General features: G+C 34.7%; 1 protein-coding gene across 1 annotated transcript in view; it reads right to left on the bottom strand.

Annotated features, from left to right (window-relative positions):
- LOC123660223 (potassium voltage-gated channel protein Shaw) overlaps positions 1–24,818 on the bottom strand; it is a 31,597-nt gene extending 6,779 nt beyond the window's left edge. The window contains exons 1-3 of the mRNA XM_045595323.1: positions 24,610–24,818; positions 13,134–13,251; positions 123–317 (exon numbers count right to left, since the gene is read on the bottom strand). Of these exons, the coding sequence (XP_045451279.1) occupies positions 123–317; positions 13,134–13,251; positions 24,610–24,818 (522 nt within the window). The remainder of the gene's footprint in view (positions 1–122; positions 318–13,133; positions 13,252–24,609) is intronic.
- Between the last annotated feature and the right edge of the window lie 1,241 nt (positions 24,819–26,059).

The raw sequence follows: 26,059 nt of genomic DNA, 5'->3' as shown, positions 1-26,059 counted from the left end.
TTTTTTTTATTTTACAACTCTGCGAACTAAACAATAATATTTTTTTAAATTACAGCTAGTCGATAATAAATGTATTATATTATATATCAACTATGTTTAGAAAACTATTGAAAAGGACAAACCTTTGCAGCATTAGAACTATATGGCTCGTCAAAGAGAGACCACATTTGAGGTTTGAGCTGTTGCCACCAGGATACGGTACCATTGTAGTAGTCTTCTTCAAAACCAAACTTGCGCGCAACTTCTTCATCAGACGGCTTCTCCGTGTCCAGATCTAGACGATCTAGGACTGCTAAGGTCTCTTGGGTATCCCGATGCTGAAATAAAATATTGACTTTGTCATCTGTATCTTTAGTAATAAGAAGTTTTGGGAGCTCTTTTCTAGTAAAGTAATTTTTCTTTACTAGTCATCAGCAAAAATCTGAGTATAATTTAATGCGTATTGAATTCTATTTGTTCTATTTGTTTTCCATAGTACTAACTTAGACTCAACAACAAAATACGAGAACAGTCTTTTTTTTTATGAAATAATTTGTGGAAGGTTTTAATGTAGTATAAAAATTAAGGAACTTGCGAGAAAAATTAAAAAAAAAATGGTTTAATTCGACAGTTCGTAAGACGTGACAAAGATAAGGTCAGCTATTTCATGATAAAAATTTAGCCCAAGAGCTCACGAGGGCCAGACCTTCGTCAGTTTATAAAAGCTGAAAGTTTCCATGCCCAGCACACAACACAGGTAGCAGCAATGGCCAAATATGAAGTTGAATCTATAATGACTTTGGCAGCTCAGGTAGCAAAGATGTACAAAGTATCAACTAAGTCTCGTCCCTTCATAAAGTATTTTTTTAATATTTCGTTCGAAGTAATATTATATTAGAAAACAACTATTGCCCCGATCTTTTGTATCTTAACTTACGTTATAGAATGAAATTGAGTTTTATATAAGTATATAACTTGAGTAGTATTAGGGGATATTTCCTCAATAGCCGGACAATTTAGACAGTTCAAACTCAAAAGAGTTTTTCAGTTTGGACGTGGGTGCTAGCGCGAAGCAATTTTGTACGCTATGATACCTTCATTAATATTTGGTTATTACTTGTACAGTGTTGGCAGCATGTGCTGAGAAATTTTCAGATTTTATGAAATGACGAAAGTTTGGCCATTTCGGGCTCTTGATCTAATTGACCTAGTTATAAGTAGATAACTAAGTTACCATAAAAATGTAGGTACTACGTACATTAGTGTTTAACACCTTGACATATTCGATGCAGTCTCATAGGTTTTTTTTTGAAAATAGCTACTCACTCTAAATATTTTCGTTCGGTTGTATAGTAAGTGGGAAAAAGTTAAACGTACAAAATTTTCATTCTAGAAATTTCCCGAAGGAGCTGTGGAACTATCAGAACATTTTCGAGTTAAATATTTATGAATTGTTTCCATGTTTCGTATTCTTCAATGTATATGAAAATGAGAGGATACGTTTATATGCATATGGGATAGTAGGAACGTGCCGTATATTTTAAACGCGAATAGAGATATGGGTTGGCATATATCCTTACTAACTTACATTATAGACTTATCCGTAACTGCTTAAAATATACTAAACTGACTTGGATTCACCTCTTTAAATTTCATATAAAATACGAATGGTATTATCATTTCCCCATAAAAATCTAAACAAATTACCATATTGGTGATGATTTTAATTTTGGGTTTGATTGAATTTTAGTATTTTGATTTTGAGTTTGATTTTAGTATTGTTTGATTGGAGTTTGATTTAGTATAATTTGTTTTGTCACAATTATTGAGACTAAAATAGTTCTAAAAAAATGTAACTAACAAAAATATGGAAATATGTCTGAAATAAATAATAATAATAATAACTATTATTATTATAGCTGTGCGAATTTTTTTTCATCTACCAAAAAGAAAGAACTAAGTCACTAAGTTTAAACTATATGCTAATTCAAATTAGTTTCTATTCGTTTGAAATCTAGGTTTACTAAATATAACTCTGAACGTAAGTAGAAATGGTTCAGTTGATATCATTTTGGTTATAGGTCAGGACATATCGTTTAGCGTATATTCCCGATACTTACTCCAACATTAAAATACAATCATGAATGACGATAGCATTTGATCGTTATCAAAGAAACGACACATTTTTATTGTATTGTGAATACGTAGATATAGAAAGTACCAATTAGCGAACAAAGTCAAGCGTATGAATTAGTACGAGATGTTATTACTAGCATCAAAGAGGTCGTTATTACGTCTTGAAATATAGGGTAATTCACTAAATATACGCAACTCGGACGACTTTACATGTAATTAATTTGCTTTTAAGTACCTTATGCTAAGTGCGACATCGTTAACGTATTCATGTTGATTTTTTATTTGAAATAACTTTATACGAGTTTATCCAGAATCTAATTCGTAACGAAAACGGTCCGTTTTCCGTATATGGCAATCGTGGTTTTCATTCAATTCAATTCAATTCATCTTTTTTTTAATTTAAAAATTAATATCCATTGGCTCAAAATGCCTATACCTTTGGTTAACGTTAATGGATGCACCATTATCATAATACCACAGGCGAATTTTATTGCAACTACAAATCGACAGTCCTGTGACAGCCTAGTAAAACTAGGACGTGGTCCAACGCTGACGGTTTTTTTCCTTACTGTTTGATGGAAAAGTATACACATCATTATTATTCATTCATTAATATTCATTGAACAGCTAAAGTTTTTAATGAAATCTGAAGCTTTTTTACAACGTATGTTTTACGGTTCAATTTTTTTAGTCAACTAGTTCAGTAAAGAAGCGATAGATCAGCTGATGGTAAGAAATTACCGTAGCCTATGGGCGCCTAAAACAATAAGCTTTGCAACTTGTTGCTGACCCTATCTCCAATTCCAATAGCTCTGATCATCTTACTCACTACAGGAAAACAACACTGCTTGAAAGCAGTTTTATTTAGCTGTGTACATCTGTGCTGTGTGTTATCCTCTGTAAGGTTAAGTTACATCCTCATCGATGCTGTAGCTTTACCTTAGTCTGACCTCTGAGGGCTGCTCGAGATTTTTAGCAGGATATTTAAATATCATCACTTCGCTCTATCGCAGTCCACTGCTGGACATAGATCTCCACAAGTTTGCACCAAAAATGGCGTGAACTCATGTGTTTTACCCATAGTCACGACGTTGGGCAGGCGTGTTGGTGACCGCAAGGCTAGCTTTGTCGCACTGAAGACGCTGCTGCTCGTCTTCGGCCTGTGTATTTCAAAGCCAGCAGTTGGATGGTTATGCCGCCATCGGTCGGCTTTTTAAGTTCCAAGGTGGCAGTGAACCTGTGTTATCCCTTAGGCGCCTCTTACGACACCCACGGGAAGAAGAATTTTAGACAGTATGGAACCATGCTCTGAATTATTGAAATAATGATGAACTCTTCAATAATAATTAAATGAACCACTAAAACCTATAACGTCTAATGCAATTTCGTGTTCAGTCTGTGACATCCCACTGCTGAGTATAGAGGCCTCTTTCTCCCTGTAGGAGAAGGATTGGAGCTTAATCCAACAAGCTGCTTCATTGCGGGTTGGCGTATGTGTTCCATATTAGGAGTAACGATCACTATTAAGTGTCTATGATAACAACCGGAACAGATTCCTAAAACCGAAAAAAATATTCGTATAAATACAAATACTCCGAACGGAAATCAAACCCGCGACCGCTAGTTTTTAGACGCCTTTAAGGCACACGTATCACTTTAGCAGAGCAGATGTCATGGATATGCTTAGTTCATACTACTAATCGAATTTCACGGTTATTAATAGTAATTGTAGCTATACATACAAGTATTTAGAATAACGACCCAACCTTATCTGGACATGGGCTTTAATTTAAATTGTTTATATGACGTTGTCTGGCAATAAATTAAGATAAGCCGATTAAGAGACTTTCAATTATTGGGTAACTTTAGGGTTATATATTATAGGGTAGATTATCGTGCTGTGTGGCTACGGCACTAAAGAATTTAGCCACCCCCTCTCTTCCCGTGGGTGTCGTAAGAGGCGACTAAGGGATAACAAGGTTCCACAACCACCTTGGAACTTAAGAAGCCAACCGATGGCGGGATAACCATTCAACTGCTGGCTTTGAACCACACAGGCCGAAGACGGGCAGCAGCGTCTTCGGTGCGACAAAGCCAGTACTGCGGTCACCAACCCGCCTGCCTAGCGTGGTGACTATGGGCAAAACACATGAGTTCACGTTATTTTTGGCGTAAACTTGTGGAGGCCTATGTCCAGCAGTGGACTGTATAGGCTGTAATGATGTAATGATGATATCGTTAAAGTCAATATTTTAAAAAACAGTTGGTTAGAATAAGGTACACAAAGTCATTGTACATGTCGTCTATTGTAACATTATTTTTACTAGCATATTAAAATTCATTTGTTTGACCCTGGAGTCCGTATGTTTTAACTATATGCCCAGGTTTTGTTCCAAAGTCGTTTACTTTACCCTTAGCTTTTACGTTAATTACACGAAATTTCGTTTACTAAAACTTACCTTCTGGTAATACAAATGACATAGTTTTGAATTATATTACACGAAAACAAGAACATTTTTGTATTTAGTTTAAAATATATGTTTCAAATATTCACACAGTCGTCTGTTTCCAAAGAAGACACTTTAATGCCTTCATTTGACTAGCCCGTTGGCGCAATTTGTAGTAGCCCTGCTTTTTGTTACGCGTCTGAGTCTGGGTGTAATATTTGTATTTATATATTTATATGCTTTATTTCTATCTATGTATATTTATAAAAAAAAAATAGTTATAACAGTCGGCTGCTACATGTAACACAAGCATTAGGTTGCTTGTCATAGGAACAGACGACCGTGTGTATGTTATATGATATTTATTTATTACTAGCTGACTCGGCAAACGTTGTCTTGCCGCTAAAAGCTATTTATGAAAATAGGGGTTGGTAGTAGAAGAGTGAAAATTTAGGGTTGTATGTATTTTTCAATGCCAAATCATAATAAAACAAAGAATAAATTATTTACCTAAAAATTAAAAAAAAATTAGGGGTGGACTACCCTTAACATTTAGGGGAATGAAAAATAGATGTTGTTCGATTCTCAGACCTACCCAATATGCACACAAAATTTCATGAGAATCGGTTAACTACAAACACCGCGACACGAGAATTGTATATATTAGATTTTAGCTGCAATATTTATAAATATGTATACAAATAATGTATATAGATCTGACTTAGATTTGGGGAGGGTATAACTTGCTTTAGTTTTGATGTTTATCAAAATGCACATATCTACATAATGATAGAATACATAATATTTACGCTTCAATCTGTTATATCCCACTGGTGGGCATAGGTCTTTCCCAATGCAAAAGAAGGATCAGAGCTTAATCCACCAAACTGCTCCAACGCAAAATTTTTTAATGCGCACAGCCAAGGAATGGAATTCCCTGCCGGCGTCTGTATTTCCGAGTTCATACAACCCGAACATGTTTAAAGCGCGAGTGAACAGGCTTCTTCTGGGCGAACTCGCTCCATCTTCGACCTCGTCTGTGCTCTAGAGCTAGACTGAGGTCAAGAGTAAGCCCATAACATAATTAAAAAAAAATGCGGGTTAGCGGATATATTCTCTACTATGAGTAACGATCGGTATCAGGTGTACATGATAACAACCGGGACCGAGGCACGGTGGGGAGACCCACACAACGATAACTTTAACGTGATTTTGTTATTATAAATATGTTGTTCGAACGAAATATCGTACAATGCTTGAAATGACACACTCATTACACTCTTTTGTTTCTCGTTGTTTTTACGTAATTATGTATTTACAAAGCTGCGTTCTTTCTCTTTTATATAAAATGAAACAGCGTCTCTCTTATTGTCTTTATATTTCACAAACTTATCTTTAAATAATAATATTTGTCGACCAAAAACAAAAGGATCATTTGTTCAATGGAATACAATTATGCAAAACGTGAAGCGTCGGAATCAATGGCTCATAACAACTGAAAGTAATTTAATATGAAAATTTCGTTACAAATTATTTGACTGTCTCTACTTTAAACATCACTAATACGATTACGTCGTATTTTGAAAACAAAGTAATTTGGACCCCAATACGATTATATGCTTAGTAGGACTTTGTTTTCTATTCATTAAAGTTATTAGAGAATTTATAATTTCTAATTAGCCCGTTGACGTGCTTTGGAGGTGTTGGTTCGATATCCAAACCAAGTATAAACAAATACCTCACACTCAACGGCCCCACTAGGTTTCACTCCTGTGTTGGGGGACCGAAAGGGAATATAGAAATATGTGTGCAAATACAAATAATTTTTGTACAGTAAAAATTAAACAAAATAAACTTAATAATAATTATTGAATTTATTATTATTTCACTGAATGTCACTCCGCCCGCCCAATACATAATAGATACATATATTATAATAACTACTTATATAAATAATATAGTAAATTTACTTATACTTACATATATAGATATAAGCGGGTGGAGGAATACACCCCGGCAGGGAGATCAAACGGCCGGGGGTTAGGGCTGTAGGCTGAGAAACCGGCGGAAAATCCTAGCCGAGTCAAGTAACACCGCCTTCTGCATCCTGGCTGCGAGCGAACCGTCCCGGATCCCCAGTTGCCTCAGATGGTGAGCGAGGCTAACCGGGATCAAACCATTGGCAGATATTACGATAGGGATTATTTCAGTAGACCCCACACCCCACATGTCGACAATCTCGTGCGCCAGATCCAGATATTTACGTTTTTTCTCAGTCTCGGCTTTCACGAGGCTCTCGTCATGCGGGACGGTGATGTCCACTAAAAATACCCTCGACCGTGCCCTGTCCATCACCACGATATCAGGCTTGTTCGCCAGTATCGTCCTGTCTGTGGCGATAGACAGGTCCCAGTAGAGCCAGACTCCGTCGCGTTCGAGTACTGGCACCGGTGAGTATTGGTAATACGGCATCCTCTGTTCCAGGAGACCGCACATAAGAGCAAGCTCTTGGTGGAGAATCTTGGCCACTTGGTTGTGTCTGTGCAAGTACTCAGTATTAGCAAGCGCGGAACAACCCGAAAGCACATGCCTGAGTGACTCACCGGGATGACGACAAGCTCGACAGAAGTCGGGAGTGCCATCCTTCAGGACGTGCTTTCGGTAGTTGTTCGTCTTGACCACCTGATCTTGTATTGCACAGACAAAACCTTCGGTTTCCCCAAAGAGGTCGCCGAATCGCAGCCACTGCACGGAGGCCTTACTGTCCACGTGTGGTGCGTGAAGCACCTTGTAGAACCGTCCATGCAGTTCCTTCTCCATCCATACGGTCTCCCGGTCAGAGGTGCTCAGTACGACCGGTTTCTGCCAGTTCTCTTTGGCCAAGGCTAGGGGGGTTAGTCCTTTGTCACACATTGAAACGTCACCATGCATAGCGCTGTCCCGTCTCGTCTCAAAGTAGGCCCTGAGGCTGCACACCTCGCGGTTATGCATGGTCTTAGCGCTTAACATGCCTCGACCACCACACTTCCGCGGGATGTACAGTCGCATGACCGACGACTTAGGGTGATGCACGCGATGGTACGTCATAGTTGTGCGGACTCTTCTGTCCAGGGCGTCAAGTTCGGTCTGAGTCCATCTGAGTATGCCAAAGGTGTACAAGAGAGTGGGCATGACCCAAGCGTTATAGGCTCGGACCTTATTGGCTCCGAAGAACTTTTGTCAGCCGCCCAAAAAAGATTTCACAAACCGCCTGTTTCATGTCCACTTCCTTCACCCCTATGCATTGTGACATGCCCAGATACCGGTAAGATTCAGCTTCGGAAAGGGTCTTGAATGATGTTAATTCGAGACTAAGCTGCGACGATTGAGTCACCTGACCCCTGTCCACCTGCACGACCGCACACTTATCCATTATTATTATTATTATTATTATTATTATTATTATTATTATTATTATTATTATTATTATTATTATTATTATTATTTGACACCATTTGTTTAGGAAGTGGGCTATACAATTTAATAATGTGACGTATAAATGTAAAGCATTGAATACAAACGTTAAATAATCAAATGACTTGAAATTTGATGTGAGTTTAGACTTATAAAAAATAACGAGAGCAACGTAATGAATTAATTCAGACGTTTCCATGAATAAAACATGGCCATTCTTTCCATATCAGTGAAACAAGCTGTGAATATTCTATATAAAGCAATTTAATTTACTAAGGCAGGGCCCAGCAGGATATCTCCTGCTCAAAATTTAGAGCAGTTCGACTGAAGAAGTACCTCGACCTTACAGAAGATCGCAGCTAAATAATACTGCTTTCAAGCAGTGTTGTGATCCTGTGGTGAGCAAGGTGAGTAGAACTCCTGGGGGATTGGGGTTAGGATCGACAACGTGCTTGCAATGGTTCTGGTGTTGCAGCGTCTCCCGACCAATATAAATTATATAACATTAATCATATAAAGTTGAGACATCTCGTCAATATGAAATTAAATCGTAAATAGAATCTTTTATCGTCGTATTTAGTAACGATGCTGTTCCAAACTGTCGTGAAACAACGCGGCTGCTGGTAATCGATATTGCAGCGATAAAGCGCTGAATTTAATAAAACGTTGAAAATAACCGCACGTCATAAATAGCGAACGATAAGCTGCAAACGAGAAAACTTTGAAACCTTACATTAAAACTTTCCGAGTTGAAAGAATTGAATGATCTATACAGATGGGTGTTGTAGTCATGTAGCCATCATTTAGAAAGTTCTAGTATCCTGAACAGTTATATAAGCGCACGCGTGACATAGCCTCTTCTCGATATAAAAATATTTGTCCCTGGTCTCGTCCTAATAGAAATAAACATAACCTCCTCATCCTGTCTCATCGGTACATAAGGCCGTTGGTAATGCCTTTCATCATAAATATTTGCTAATAATCATTACTTGAATAAGCTAGGTGGATCTCTCATGAATCCTTCGTTCAATAGTGGGACTCTTAATTGCTTGTTATAATTACTTTTTTAAGTGATACAAAAAAAGAGAGAAGTTTTCAATCCGACTGTACTTTTTTGTATGTTACCCAGAACTTTTTACTGTGTGAACCGAATTCGATGAATTATTCAAATTTGATTGACATTTGATAACTACTTTTGACCAATCTTACGGATGTAATTGAAGTCAGATTTTTTCACTTGCTATCAAACCCTATCATTCATTTATTATTATTTATTAATCAACTAGGTCGACAAATAAGCAAGACCAGTTCACCCGGATAGTAAACGGTTACCGCAGCTTAAAGATGCCTGCAACACCAGAAGTATCGCAAACGCATTGCCGATCCTACCCCCAATCCCTCCCTGGAGCTCTTTGGATACCCTTCCAGTTTTCGTTTTTCCAACTAATTATAACTTGGGTATCTTTAAATCAAGAGTGAATAAGCAAGCGCGTACTATCTTAGGCTGCATCTTTACTTATCATAAGGTGAGATCGCAATCAAGGGCTAGTCCATATATTAAAAAAAGAGCTCTGGTCACCTTATTCACCACAGGAACACAACACTGCTTGAAAGCAGTATTAGTGTAACAATGCAATATTAATATTTTTATCCTTATTCAAAAGTTAACAATCGCGCTGTAACATAGAAGCTATTATAACTTTTAATTGTTGGTGCGTACGAGGTCGAAGTTTAAATTTCGGTTGAATCAAGCTAGCTTATACTTAAGTACAAACTTTAAATTCTATATTTTATATCAATAAAATTATAATATTTCTGTTACGTGTCTTTGATATTCCATATAATATAGATATAATATAATATAGATATAATATAATATAGATATATATGTTTATGTTTAAAAATGCTTAATTCGGGGACTACTTATGTGCTGTGAATATATTTTAGTGGTTGATAATACGTTCGATACGAGAGATTGTGAGCTATAATTCATCACGTTGTGAACTATTAATGATGAATAATTTAGACATCTTAAAGATTTCTTGAAGGTAAGATCACCTTTAAGCAGGAAATCATTAAAGAAAAAAAGAAAAAAGTGTTTGAATAATTTTGTTGAAACAATAACAATATCTTTGATGTTGATTTCAATACTTGATTCCCGGAAACTGTATAAATAAAAAAAAAAGTATTTTTTTTTTAATAAATTTGTTCATAAAATATATGAATATAGAAATTCAAATATTTTTTTCTAGTAGGCTTTAAAAGTACTGTTATATCTTTTTACACTGTGTATGTGTGTGTGTTTTAACTCTTAAATTATCTTTTTTTCTCAATTCGATTATATATTAATTTTGTTGATATGTGTATGTTACGTCAGAACTCTTAACTACGAGGACCGATTTCCATGATTTTTTGTAATCAAAAGGTGGTGCGTGTCATGTGGTCCTATTTAAATTTAATCGAGATCTAACAAGTGCTTTTTGAGTTATATCTAATAATGAGTATTTACTTGACTATATTTTCGTCAACCTTCGTTGTATCATATTGATTTTGATGATTCTTGTTTTAATTGAAAGCTGATGCTTGTTTGATGATTCTGTTTTTTATCGAAAGCTGATGTTTGTTTGGTAGTCTAATTTTAATATTATCAATATCTGATTACTACTTTTTGAGTAATGTTTGATAACTCGTATTTACTTAACTATTTTTCGTCTACTTACATTGTATTACTAGTCGATGTTTTTTTTCGTTTGCGAGCAAACACAATTATCAACAAATCACAAGTTATATGAAGCTACAAGTGATTCTAAAATGTAAATTTTGCAGAGAATATTCGGCAAGAAACTGCAATCTTTTATAATACTAGTATCAAATAAATTGTTGTTATAAGTCGTTACAAACCTGATGTCAACATTGAAAAAGGAAAGCGCTGAACCGCTGACGGTCGTTATAATTAAGAATGATAAAATAATTAACATCGATTTGTAGTATACAAGTAAATTACAAGCTAGTTCTGGATCTATGATTGAAGTTCTAATACAAACTTATGTTAATAATGTTAAGTTAAATTACCGTGGATTACGTAATACGAAGATTATATACAGTTAATTTGCATAAATAATGTACTAGGTAATGTAATTAGAACTAAATAGTCACTCGTATCGATATTATATTTCTCCGTTGTTATAATGTGGTATCGTGACGTAATTTAGCATTATTACCTTTATTAATACTATATTAAAAATTCCGTAAACGATTCACTCTGTATAATCCCACTGCTTGGTATATGCTTCTCCCCATGTAGGAGAAGGACCAGAGCTTAATACACCACGCTGCCCCACCACAAATTCACTGATATATTCCCTACTATGAGTAATCATCGCTATTGGGTAAAAATTCCGTAAGAAACCCTTATTATTATTGCTATACTATTTGTAATAGTACAATTTTTTTGTTTCCAATCCAAGTGTCTGTTCTTTTGATCACCTCATCGTGCCTCGAAGAGGACATTAAGATATCGGTCCCGGTTATTATAGACATCTGATATCGATCTTTACTCATCACAGTGGATAAGAATGGTGGATTAAGTTTTAACCATTCTACTAAACAGAAAAAGAAACCTATGCTCAGCAGTTGGATGTCACGGGCTGAATAAAGCTTTTTATAATCCAATTCCTATATTCAAAAATCGAATAAATTTCGCTCGAAAACCGTTCAATTTCGAACGTCAAGATTGAATTTTAATCATAAGAAAGTACATATAGTGTAAACCTCTTTCTTTTTTATGAAGAAGTAAGCTGTGTACTGAGTTCGTCAAACTGTTTCCAAATTTTCTAAAAACAATTCTAATACAAAGAGTCACGTATCGTTTTAACTCCACGAACGCACAACGTATTATAAATAATATTCCGTTTTGCGTAAAAAGTTTACAATACCTATATGGATCTTTTAAATTAAAAGAAAAAAAAAACGATCAAGCAAATTACCAAGCTTTACGGAAAGAAATATTTACTAAATTATTAATACTTAGTCAAACGCTTAGGGCGTTATAAATTAATTTGGTGACAGCTCCGGCTTTCTCACGGGCACGTAATAAAAGCATTTAAAAGGAAACAAGTCGTTTTTTTTATTAAATCTGTTATCCTCTGAAAATATCACATAAATTTTATTTTCTATTTAATTACATTTGTTTTGTAAATATAAGCAGTTATTGTTAACTCAATTTTCGTGTTAATTTATTACGAAGGTTAATATGTTAATTATTTCTAAACGTTTATTAACCGTTTAACTGAGGTAAAGCAAATCCTGTTGTATTATTTAGGTGTGATACCTTACAGAAATCACAGCTAAATAATACTGATCTCAAGCAATGTTGTATTCCTGTGGTGAGTAAGGTCCAGAGCTCCTGGAGATTGTTGCGGGTAGGGTCGGTAACGTGCTATCGATACTTCTGGTGTTGCAGGTGTCTATAAGCTACAGCAATCGCTTACCATCAGACCGTACGCTTGGTAGCCGATCTAGTTGCATAAAACGCTGGCCGGGTAATAGGTATTTGCGGCCGAATCATACAATATAACTAATATACCGTAACTTGAGAAAAACGTTTAAAAGCGAGCAGTGTGTACTGCTACGTAACAGGGAGACGCTTATTACTACACTTTTATTGTCTTGGATTAACTGAGATTCAGTGGACACATCTAACTCCTTTAAGATTGACGCTATAGTTGTGGAAGTGAACAAAATATATTTTTATTCTTATAAATATAATAAATAAATATTTTACACAATACACACACGGTCGTCTGTTCCTAAAGTAAGCAACTTAATGCTTGTGTTATAGGTTACAGCCGACTGGTATATAGCTACATATTTTTTTTTCGATAAACTTACTTATAAATAATACATATATAAATATATAAATAAATATTTATATTACACCCAGACTCGGGGTGGGAATCGAACCCATAACCCTCGGAGCAGAAAGCAGGATCACTACAAACTGCGCCAACGGGCTAGTCATTTCATCTCATAGGATTTTTATTCTTGTAATCAAAATTATTTTTTGATAACATAACGTTATAACGTATTATAGTTTTTTCACATAAATTGTATTCCAACCTGTGTGTACGTCATCCAGCAGCAAGGCTCCACCTGGTTCGCGTCAAGTCCCCAGAACTCGAGTTCTTCCTCAAACAGCGGTCCGCAGACATCCGTCGGGTAGTGTAGTTTCCCCGTTCTAAAATTAATTAATTATCACATATAAAATATTACGTCTAGTAAATAAAATAGCTAAATATTGATTGATGATTTTTCTAAAACATATACATCCTATTTTAAAACATATATCTCCTGGTGGGAATGGGGGGTAGGGTCGGCAACACACTTGCAATGCTTTTGTTGTTGCAGGCGACTTTAAGCTACAGTAATCGTTTACCATCAAGTGAGCTGTAGGCTTGTTTGTCGACTTGGTTGTTGTATAATAAAAAACATATATATACGTATAAATATTACGTATTAATAGACTAAGATACGAACTAGACGTTATCTTCACCCATCTTAAGTAGATAGTAAATATACATAAAAATTAAATAATTATAATAAAACAATGCCTGACGTTTCGAATACTTTACAGCAATTATGGTAGCGGAGGACGTGCCGCGTTAACAGTTGTTTTATTATAATGAGTGAAATTCGCGTAAACCTTAAAAACAATATTAAATAATTATCTTCTTATGCTAAATATAAATCGTTAAAACCTTGACTGGAACCTTCCTGGTATATTCCTATATTTTATATTGTAAATTGAATTACTACAGGAAGTTAAAAATCTAACAATACAATCAAAACAGATTTTTTCTTGGTCACGTCACCTTTGTTATCATAATATTATAAGAAATTAACTTTTTTCATCTTAACAAAAAGATTATCTAGATTCAAGAGATGATAAAAATGTATTCAGAAATGTTATATATTTATAATTATTTTGCCTTTAGCTAATATTTATTAAAATAAAATAATTTTTACTAGATTTTTTGTGCTGTGTGGCTACGGCACCAAAGAATATAGCCACCCCCTCTCTTCCGTGGGTGTTGTGAGAGGCGACTAAGGGATTAAAAGGTTCCACTACCACCTTGGAACTTAAGAAGCCGACCGATGGCGGGATAACCATCTAACAGCTGGCTTTGAAAGACGCAGGCCGAAGACTGGCTGCTGCCTGTCTTCGGCGTCTTCGTCTTAGGTGCGACAAAGCCAACCCTACGATCACCAACCCGCCTGCCCAGCGTGGTGACTATGGGCAACACACATGAGTTCACGCATTTTTGGCGCGAACTTGTGGAGGCCTATGTCCAGCAGTGGACTGCAATAGGCTGAAATGATGATGATGATGATTTTTTGTGTTTAAGTTGCTTTTCAGTAAATCCAACTGGACATAAATCTGTGAAATGATTTATTTAATAAGTCTCTCTCACTTCTCGGTTGACTATTTTTTACCATATAATTGTTTTTTCTCACAAATGAAAAACATTTACATGTCAGATGTTCATCAAATTCAAATGATGAATGAGAGATGACACATGAGAAACACCACTTTTCGAATAAAATAAATCATCGATATATCGATCAATATTTACTTCCGTGTCTTACGTGTACTTTTATATCTTATATGTTTTGTATTCAATTATCTAGATAGCAAGTTGCTACACAATTGATTCCATAGTGTCATTAAGAATGTATAAATAAATAAATATCATATAACATACACACACGGTCATCTGTTCCTATGGTAAGCAACTTAATGCTTGTGTTACAGGTAACACTCGACTGTTATAACTATATTTTTTTTTGATAAATATACATAGAAATAATTCATATATAAATACAAATATTATATTACACCCCGACTCAGGCGGGAATCGAACCCGCAACCCGCGGCACAGAAAGCAGGGCCACTAAAAACTGCGCCAACGGGCTAGTCAACCGGTATTTCACAATATTACAGATTTTTCTACAAACTTATTTTAATTTCAAAGTTATAGAAATATGAGTAGGAAGTACAATTATTTATATAATTGGAACACACCTTGAAATTCCAACAACTCAGAAATATTTCAAGTTATAATATCACATTCAAGATTTTGTATCATTATAAAATGTATTCTTTTGCATTGGTTAAATAATGTCGTAGTTTCTCTCGACGACAAAAGATTCTTGCAATATAACTTGAAAACGTTGTTGAGTGCTTTATTTAAAAGAAATACTTAAAATTATATAACATTCTGCTTTCCGGGGTAAGATGAGATATCATATTTGCATAATTTTCTGAATATACCTTTTTGTTTTATCACATATTCTCTTATTAAACCATTTTGTTTACCAAAGTCTGAAATTCCAATATTTTCAGAACATACTGTTTATCAAAATGTTAGTAATAAAAGCAAAAGTAGTTTAGTAAAAATATATCCATTATGGATAAGGTTTCCACTCTCTGAGCAAAAACTTATGTTTATACAATTTTGTTTTCAGTTCTAGGTGTTTGTTTTTTTTTGAGTCTTCCTATAACCGGAAACCATGTTAATCATTCGGTCGAGTTCAGCTAGTTCTTCTGTTACCATACATTTAATAACAGTCGTTTCTCTTGAAAGGAGAATTATCTACGAAATAGCAGTGAGACGCTTATATGTGTTCAGATCCGATCATTTAAAACTTTATTAATAGTATGTCATATATATGTTTTACATAACAATATATATACAGACAACAGTTTTGGTGTGGTCTCCCGAGTAGATCGACACTTAGATTTTGAATAACATGTACACACGTATGCAAACACACAAACGAGCAAACAAGCAAACACATACACACACAGAGAGAGAGAGAGAGAGAGGGAAAGAGAGATACATACATATCACACACATTACTCAGAAAATTTAGTACATGACATAAAAGTAGGAAACCAGTTCAAATAGTTTGTTCATTAAATCAACATTGTATGTAGACAGCTGATGTAACCGCACCATTAACCGCCTCAAGAATAAATTCATATATTATATAAATTCGTGAACCTCTACAAAATTTCTTAAGAAAATTCGCTTAAACGACTCGTAAGTTTCAAGAATTTGTCAGACACTTAACGGTCTCAAAGACCCAATCCGTTGAAGCGTTTCCCCGGACCTATAAGTGCAAAGTTTAACGTTTATTAATCGCATCAATTTGTCTTTAAAGTTGATGGTCTAATGGACTGGTGATATTTTTAAATTATTTTTTTTAATCAACGTAGATAATGACTCGTCAATGAGAGTATAGTAACTTTGTTCCTTGTTTTAATTTAAGTAACTATTGGTGATTACATAGATGTAGAGCACAGCATATATCATTCTTAAAATCTGGAGCATCTTGACTGGGGAAGTGATCTACAGAACCTGTGAACCTGATCTTACAGATTAAATCTAAATAGTACTGCATTCGGTCACCAACCCGCCTGCCCAGCGTGGTGGGCAACACACATGAGTTCACGTTATTTTTGGCGTAAACTTGTGGAGGCCTATGTCCAGCAGTGGACTGTATGGGCTGTAATGATGAGTACTGCATTGTAGCAGTGTTGTATTTCTTTGTTGAGTAAGGTGACCCCTTATCCTATTTATATATAATATCCTATTTAAGTCCTTTAATTTATTATATATCCTTATTATATATAAGGTGTTCCCTTAGGGGGTCTAGGGTAAGATCACCAGCGTGTTTGCTTTTGATATAGCAGTCTATAAGCTACTTTAATCGCTTACTATTAGGTACCGTATGATAGTTTGCCGACTTGTATATAAAAAAAAAATCAAAAATGCTTATTGTAAATTTAGATTGCGATGACTCAAAATATTTATATTATTTAATATTTATTAATTTTGTGTGCCAATTTGGTAGGTCTGAGAATCGAACAACATCTATTTTTCATCCCCTTAAATGTTAAGGGTAGTTCACCCCATTTTTTTTAATTTTTAGATAAATTATATATATTTTTTATTTTATTATGATTTGGCGTTGAAAAATACATACAACCCTAAATTTTAACCCTTCTACCACCAACCCCTATTTTTAAATAGCGTTTAGGGGCAAGACAACGTTTGCCGAATGAGCTACTTATTTATAAATATTTAATTTTTACGTTCTGAACTGTACACAAAACTGTAATTAATTGAAAGAAATGTACTTTAACTTTGCTAAAAAGACAAACAATGACCCCAATATCAGAGTTAGCAAACAACCGAACTGTCTTGCCCTTATCAATTAAATTAATTTGCCCTTAAACAGACCCTTAAGAGGATAAATGGTATCCACAAATCGTATCGGGTATAATGGATAATACAAATGTTTCGTGATAGATGTTAGGATGCCAGACTATTTATCATTCACTTGTTGTTCCTTTCTAGTGATTTTGAGGATAATGTGATATTTTGTAGGTGGCATTAAAATATTAGAAAATTATTTGTATTTTTTTTCCGCTTGCGTTAGCTGTGATTAACACACGTATTAGAAAGAATTTTTTGCTTTAATCAGCATTTGCTAAAAATTTCTTAGCCAAAGTAGTTGGTAAATTTAGTTTTATTAATTTTTACTGACATTCCTAAGTGTCAGGTCACTTTTATTTTGGACAAACGTTCCCTGAAAAAGTAGATTCGTACCTCGTCGTCATAGTATCATACGTCCCTTCCCATTAAAACTTCCCGACCACGGAGTAGTATAGTAGTATTTCTATGGTCTCTGTTCCCGACAATCCAATGCCTCAGCTGCTGTCGGTATGGTCACAAAAAAATCAGTGCTGGTCACAGCCTCTAGGCTATAAATGTGCGCAGCCTCATACTTGTGAGTCATGTGAGGTTTCAGAAGACAATGCGACATATTCAGGGGAACATTTTACTCTCAATAAGACCTATCCAGAGTTTTTCTCCTCAGGAGTCGATCTACGAGATTATATCACTGGATAGCATCTCATACTTGGCGCATCTTTCCGTATTCCCCCTGCCATTAAATCCTCATTCCTATCCTATCCTATTTTTCTATCCTATTCCTATCTCTTTACCTTACCGGTCCTATTGAGAAACAGTTTCCCGAACTCCTCGTCTCCGATTTCCTTTGAAAAAAGGGTATAACAAACAAATAAATAATAATAAATATCTTATAACATACCCACACGGTCGTCTGTTCCCATGTTAAGTAACTTAATGCTTGTGTAACAGGTAACAGCTGACTGTTATAGCTATTTTTTTATAAATATATATAGAAATAATACATATATATATACACATATTATGCCCAGACTCAGGCGGGAATCGAACTCGCAATCCGCAGAACAAAAGGCAGGGCCACTACAAACTGCGCCAACGGGTTAGTCAAAACGCATAATTAACTATCCCACATTCCAGCCCAACGGTTGCGCCCTTATTTCAAATAACGATCCTTCCTCTCCATCTGTTAATCAGAATACTTTACAAGGGGTCACCCAAAACTTCATTACATTGCCACAAAGTATACCGACTCGTCACTACTGTCCAACGTTGAGATATCTTTGTTCCAACTTTTACATTCTCTAACCAATGACCAGTTAAGTATTCCCTAACCAATGGCCAGTTATAGTTAAGAAAAAGAAATCTTTGCTTTCAATATGTTTCTGTAATCTTCAAAACAGTTTCAATTGGTGCTTTTTTTATTTTTTTTATAAGATAAAATAATTTACAAGACAGTTTATTAATCACGAAATTTATTATTGGCTTATAACTTAGAACAGAAATTAAATCTTAATTAAGTTTAATTTAGTTATTTTAAAAGTAATTCTATTTTTATAATTAAACAAATTTTTCGGATTTTATAGCGGTTTATTATGTTTTTTAGATTCCCGATGTTTCGAAAAATTTACAGTAACCATGGTAACGGGAGGACTGATTAGTTCTATGTTAAATAAATAAATATATAAATATCTACACAATACACACACGGTCGTCTGTTCTTAAAGTAAACAACTTAATGTTTGTGTTATAGGTAACAGCCGGCTGGTATAGCTAAATTTTTTTTCGATAAACATACTTATAAATAATACATATATAAATATATAAATAAATATTTGTATTACACCCAGATTCGGGTCGGGAATCGAAACCGCAACCATCGGAGCAGAAAGCAGGGTCACTACAAACTGCGCCAAAGGGCTAGTCAATGTTAAATATAATGATTAAAATAGTTATTAATTTGTAATGAGAGAAATCTAGCAAAGTTTAAGATAATTAAAACAAAATCTAGGTATCTTTTTTTTGTATTTTGTTTGAAAAATGCCATTTTTTGAACGCAACTTATAACACAGAAACCCCAAAATAGCATGCACGAGAAACTATCGACTCTTTTGACTAAATATCGTTTACCTTTTAGCCGTCTCACTTCATGGTCGAGTTCGTCTAGATGATCAATAGAACGGATGAAACGCGTTCAAATATATTGAAAGATATGTATCAAAAAAACGTGAAATACATTTCCACTGAAGATCACACAATTTTTTTTTATTATTATTATGTACCGACTGATATAACAAACAAATGTCCGTGATTTATTTCAAAAACACATATTTAGTTTAAGCGAGTCATCAAAACGTGTACATACCTTTTTTCACTGTTTTTTAAACGTTTCAAATTGTGTCGATATCACGAACTAGCGATTCAGCAGTTTTCCGTGAAATAAAGTTTTTCGTTGCGAAAAAATCATTTATTTTTTATTTTTGATAATAAAACGTGTCTGTTAGAGGCTGAATTTTGTTGATTGCAGTAATGCAACTATTACGCAAGCAGCAAAACAGATGTTAGTTTTGGGAATGGCTGTTTGAAAAATATTTAAAAATAAATTCCGTAAAAAATCAGAACTCAATTAAAACTTTAGAAGTTTATAAAAAAATAACTGTTTGAATACTTCTGTATGTTGTTACCATAAATTACAGAAAAAGGTTGAATCTTGAAAAGTTCTAAGCAAACAAACGAAGAGTGAAAGAAAATAAAATGGTGGATCTGACTTTGGGGAGATTTTATACAAATATGCCTTGAGGTTTTCTACTTGATTTGTCTTGAAATCAATTCTTTTTTTATCGTTATTAAAGCGAATAAACTTCGTTTGTGATATTTTTGTACTAAGAGAAAAATGTGAGGAACTTTTAAAATACTATATATTTTTTTTATATCACTAGGTCGGCAAACAAGCGTACGGCTCACCTGATGGTAAGAGATTACCGTAGCTTATAGACGCCTGCAACACAAAATTCGATCATGTTTAATTTAAATTATAAGTTTGAATATTACTAAGGTTCTGTTGTCAAATAATGTACTTCTATAATAATAAATAAAATAATATATTTAATGCATGTATGTGTCAAATACAAGGTAGTGTGTGATGTTTTTTTTAGTTATTTTTATGCATAATTAAAAAATAATAATATTAGTATTCTGCACTCCTCTATATAAATTTTATGTGTACGAAATTTCATACGCCTCCGTTCGAGTAATTTTCTTAAAAAGGGGTACAAGTTTTTTGCTTCACGATTTTTATAAAGATAGATATGAAAAATATATAAATCACTTATGTCACATTTTTCACAATACGTAACGTTTGGAAGGTATATTCTTAGTCCCGAAAATATCAATATAGGTCATACGTATTGAACGTATAGAAAATATTTAAATCCGAGTGCTTTTTATTGTAAATCGTCAGGACTCGATCATTTATTCAAATTTCGATACGTAGTACTTCATTTATCGAATGTTCCATTTAATTCTTTGGAACGTTCGGGACTTTCTAAGAAACTCTCGAAAACTCTAAGAAAAACGACTTATTTCAGGTATTGAGAGCGAGAGTACTTCTACCGCTTTAAAGTACTTTACCGGGTCTTTTGAAACTAGATTAATAATAGAAGAGGTTTTTTAAAATAACACGTCTGAATTTTTTATTATCGTATTTTTGTGTTGGTATATGAAACGCGGAATAATACTGGAAATATTTTATATTAATGGAGATGTTCTGAGGTTAATACTTAACCAGGCGCTTAACTTGGCGTGAAATTGTTAGGGCCCATGTCCAATAGTGGACTGCGATAGACTGAAATGATAACTAAATTTGAATATTTGGCCATTTGATATTATGATTATATCGATTCAGCCCATTGCTGGGCACAGGCTTCTTTCTCCATGTAGGACAAGGATTGGAGCTTAAATCATTATGATGACAAACTATGATTTAAACTGTCTTAATAATTTTATCATGCTTACTCTACTTAGCGTCTTCGGTGCAACAAAGCCAGCCCTTCGGTCACCAACCCGCCTGCCCAGCGTGGTGACTATAGGCAACACACACGAGTACACGCATTTTTGGCGCGAACTTGTGGAGGCCTATGTCCAGCAGTGGACTGCAATAGGCTGCAATGATTACTCTACTTAAATTAAAACATATGCTTTTGTTTTAATTTTTAAGTTGTTAATGGGAAATAGCCGAAATGTTGAGTGGACGAACGCATTGTATTTGTTCATGAATTTTGTTAACTTGGTATATTTTACTATTTAGATAGTTATCATGTATCATAGATGTATAGTAAGTTGTCAAAAATTGCAGATTGTATATTTGCTTGAGGAGGAGTGCGACCAAGTTATTGGAAATAGATATGTCTTCCCTGATGACAAAACACTGAGCGAGATCGAAGTATTTTCCGAATTCCATTGCTCGGACTTTATTTAAACTATGGGAATATTCCCACCTGTATTAAATTACAACTCTCAAGTATGTTTACTTATAAATCAGTGTGACAAGTAAAGTTTAGGGTCCGTTTCTACACAGGAAGGCATTTCTACGGGTAGCTGCATTGATATCCGTAATCCTTAGTATTTGCGGGATACAGAGCTAACGCATATATACAAATCTACTTTAGCGGTTAGCGATGAGTTCGTTGACATTATAGTTTCGACTTGAACTTTGGGCCATAGCATCCGCGAGCATAAAATTAGACAAGTAAAGTTCAATTAATACTTTTTAATAAATGAATATACTCGTATCAAACAATAATTGAAAATAAAAAACCATAATTAGTTACTGCAAAGATTTATATGCCTATCTTTTTTAAGAATTTGGAAAGTTCATGCATGAATGTACTCTGTAAGCACTAATTACGCGAGCTATGACATCGATTTGGACTATTTTTTACGTCGGCTATGCAAAAAATACTTCCCCGATTATTCCAAACTTTGTAAACTCTGTAAGTATTAAATAGATTTTAACAATTTGTTATTACAATAAACAGTGACTAAATAATGTTAAAAATAAAGCTTAGCTTGTGTAACTAAAAAAAACGAGTAGACTGACCACACGATTGAAATAAAGTTACGAAACGTAACTCTCTCTCTTTCTATCTTCACTAACTTATATCTCCCTCTCAACTTCCATTTGCCTCGCCCGATCACACTTTTCGTAACGCTCTCGTCACGCATTCACATGCTTGCTGCTCAGGTTAAGCGTGTGTAAAGATGTTTTACTTCAAAAATAATTGCTTAGTCAACGAAATTATAGTAATACTAGCTGACCCCGCAAACGTTGTTTTGCCATATATGTTATTAACCCCCTTAACCCTCTCCCCCTTAACTTAGGGGTATGAAAAATAGATGTTCGCCGATTCTCAGACCTACCCGATATTTACACAAACTTTCATAAAAATCGGTCCAGCCGTTTCGGAGGAGTATGTAAACTAACATTGTGACACGAGAATTTTCTATTTAAGATAAAAAATATTCGTCTAAAAAACGAGTGACTTGCACCAATATTGTTGCATGAACTATTTAAAAATCATTCAGCCATTTAGCCACGCTCTTAATAATAAATTAATGAAATTTTTCCATGTACTCGCAAATGCTTAAAATATTTTAGAAAGATAGGATATTAAATTTTTCTGTAGATTATCTTCGTTTTTTTAGTCATCACTTACATTTCTCTTGTTATAATTTTCTTGGAAAGTTCGTAGTTATTAAAATAATTAATTCGAATTTATGTCTTTCAAATTTATTTTTTACTTAAGAGTATTAAATTAACGCTAGGAAACTTATTAGTAAAAACTTTCAATATAGCCCGGTACTGGAACGGCGTTGTAAATCAAAATCTAACCCTTCATCTATACAAATAAATACAATTGGAGTGTCTGTTTGTAATATTAAAATAACCGCATTTTACAAAATGCATATGGATGTACACGGTACATATATCAAAATAATATTTTTTACAATTTTTGTGTGTTCCGGTATGTTTCCGGATAATTTCTGAAACGGCTGAATCGCGGGACTGTCACTGGCAGATAGCTGATGTAATAAGGAGTAACTTAGGAAAATTTTATTTAAAAAAAAATATTTATTTTATAATTCTGCGAATTGAACAACAATATATTTTTTCAATTCCACGCGGACGAAGTTGCGGGCACAGCTAGTAATAGAATAAGTTTTTGTTCAGCAGTAAATCATTTATAGGGTATTGTACTACAAAACTGTAAATGATGTTACATTTTGTTTGTCTCTATTCTAGTTTCAGACCATTAAAATATTGCTTTAAGACTAAGCGGTTTCGAGAGTCATCAAAAACTTTAGTCGAAAGAAGCGAAGATTCACGTCCAACAAAAGAAATGTGTTGAAAAGTGTGTCGATAAATTTTACTTTTATGGTTTATTTTCATTACTGTTTAGGTCTATTCTACTTTTGATATTTGAAAAAGAGAAAAAAATCTCGAGCTTAATAATGATATGTATGACTAACTACACCAACTTGATTTGATGCTAATATACGCAGAAGTTTGGCGAAAAAAAAGTACAATAATTGTTATATCACTAAAGCCATTTAATTTTACAAATTTTATAAAATTTACAAATCATAAAATCATAGTAATAGTAGAAATATATTATTAAGATATTCACGAGTGGTTTTCCCTTAAAGGCAGAAAGTACTTCATTATTTAGAGTTGTAGATCTTAGCGGTGTTAACATACAGTAGATATCGTCAGTTTTAATTGTGTCACTGTATACATAAGTCATCATCATGATTACAGCCTATACAGTCCACTGCTGGACATAGACCTCCACAAGTTTACGCCAAAAATAGCGTGAACTCATGTGTTTTGCCCATAGTCACCACGCTTGGCAAGCGGGTTGGTGACCGCAGGGCTGGCTTTGTCGCACCGAAGACGCTGCTGCCCATCTTCGGCCTGTGTATTTCAAAGCCAGCAGTTGGATGGTTATCCCGCCATCGGTCGGCTTTTTAAGTTCCAAGGTGGTAGTGGTATTGTGTTATCCCTTAGTCGCCTTTTACGACACCCACGGGAAGAGAGGGGGTGGCTATATTCTTTAGTACCGTAGCCACACAGTACCCGTATACATAAGTATACCTCCAGAATAATCTGGAGGTTTTCGTTAATTCTACCTCCAATATCCCTCTATAACAGATCAAAAGGCCCAGCAGAGGAACATGCACAAATTCATAGTTAGATACCCATACTTTTAAAATCATACTCCAACGCAGCAGAATTACAATGTCTCAAGAAACCAGCTCACCTGTAATAGTTAAGGACCTGCGCAAAGACGCCTGGATGCCTGTCGAAGAAGTATTCGTTGAGCACGGGATCATAGTTGGCGAGTGCTTCCGTCAGGCGGGACAATCGCGTCGCCGGGATCTTCTTCAACGTAGCCTTGTACGTCTCGTGCCTGATGCCGCCCACGTTGAGAACGACGCGGTTCTCCGCATCCATGTTGAGGAGATTCATCTCTGTTAATAAAGAATTATATTTAAAATAATTATAGCAAATAATAAGCGTCGTTGATCAAGTAAGTTTAGTTAAAATTCCTTGTTAAGGTTTCCCAACTTTTTCGTATTGTATCGCGGTCTATTAAGTTTTTTAAATGCCCGACGTTTCGGATACTTTACAGCAACCATGCTCATGGAAGGAATCCCGAACTTAGTAAATCGTGATAAAATCCGAAAAAATTGTTTCATTTTAATAAGTGAAATTCGCGTAAACATTACAAAACAATGTATTAGAGTCGTTCGAGCTTTATTTACCACTCTGTTCTGCTGCGGGTAGGCGAATATATCAAAATTTGGTATTTAGCCTGTGTTGGCGGACAATTTTCTACTAAGTATAACAACTGGTTACCGAGATTTATCGTCTTTCCGATGTACGGTGAGTAAGCGTACAAGAAGATATATCCAGATCACTAACAAAATGTTAGTATAAATTCAAACAACTGCTTCAAGTGAGAATCGAATGAAACTGTACTTATTACAATTCACTTCATCAATTTCAACTTTCACTAGCTGACCTCAACATACTGTTCTGTCTTACGAACTGTCAAATGCGTACAAAATTTTACAAACAACAATAAGCTGAACAAATTTAATAATTTTGCGACATTTTTTTTCCCTTTTGCACAATTTCCTTAATTAGCTTCCTTAAATTTCTTCCGTAATAACTTCCTACAAAGTATTAATAAACTAATAAAAGTTTCGGCCAAATCTGTCAAAAAGTTCTCGAGTTTTGCGCTTAGCAACAAATTCTTTTTTACCTTTATACCCATACATACATTATGTTTTAAAGTTAGTTAATAGGGAGTGTTCTTAGTGTAACACCTTTTCCTGATATATATTTATCTAGTGTATTGTAAATAAATAGCTTAGTCTACATCAAATATGTTCTTCGTCACAATCCGCACTTTACCTCTTGATTATATTAACTGGGTCTGACAGCGGTCCCCTAGTGAATAATTCAAGGTATCTTTTATATGAATATTTCGTAAGGTCATAGTCGGTCAACTGTTGTATCTGTAGTTATAATAAAACCCTATTCAACAATTCTGTGAATTGAAAATATTCAAATATATTATGGATACCGCTTCGCTACGCTTCATCATCATTTCAGCCTAATACAGTCCACTGCTGGACATAGGCCTCCACAAGTTCGCTCCAAAACTAGCATGAACTCATGTGTTTCTTCTCTACGCTTTAGCC

The sequence above is a fragment of the Melitaea cinxia genome, chromosome 15 (genome assembly GCF_905220565.1).
Source record: "Melitaea cinxia chromosome 15, ilMelCinx1.1, whole genome shotgun sequence".
NCBI lineage: Eukaryota > Metazoa > Arthropoda > Insecta > Lepidoptera > Nymphalidae > Melitaea > Melitaea cinxia.
The sequence above is the reverse complement of the archived record's forward strand: the minus strand, read 5'-3'. Positions and strand labels throughout refer to the sequence as shown.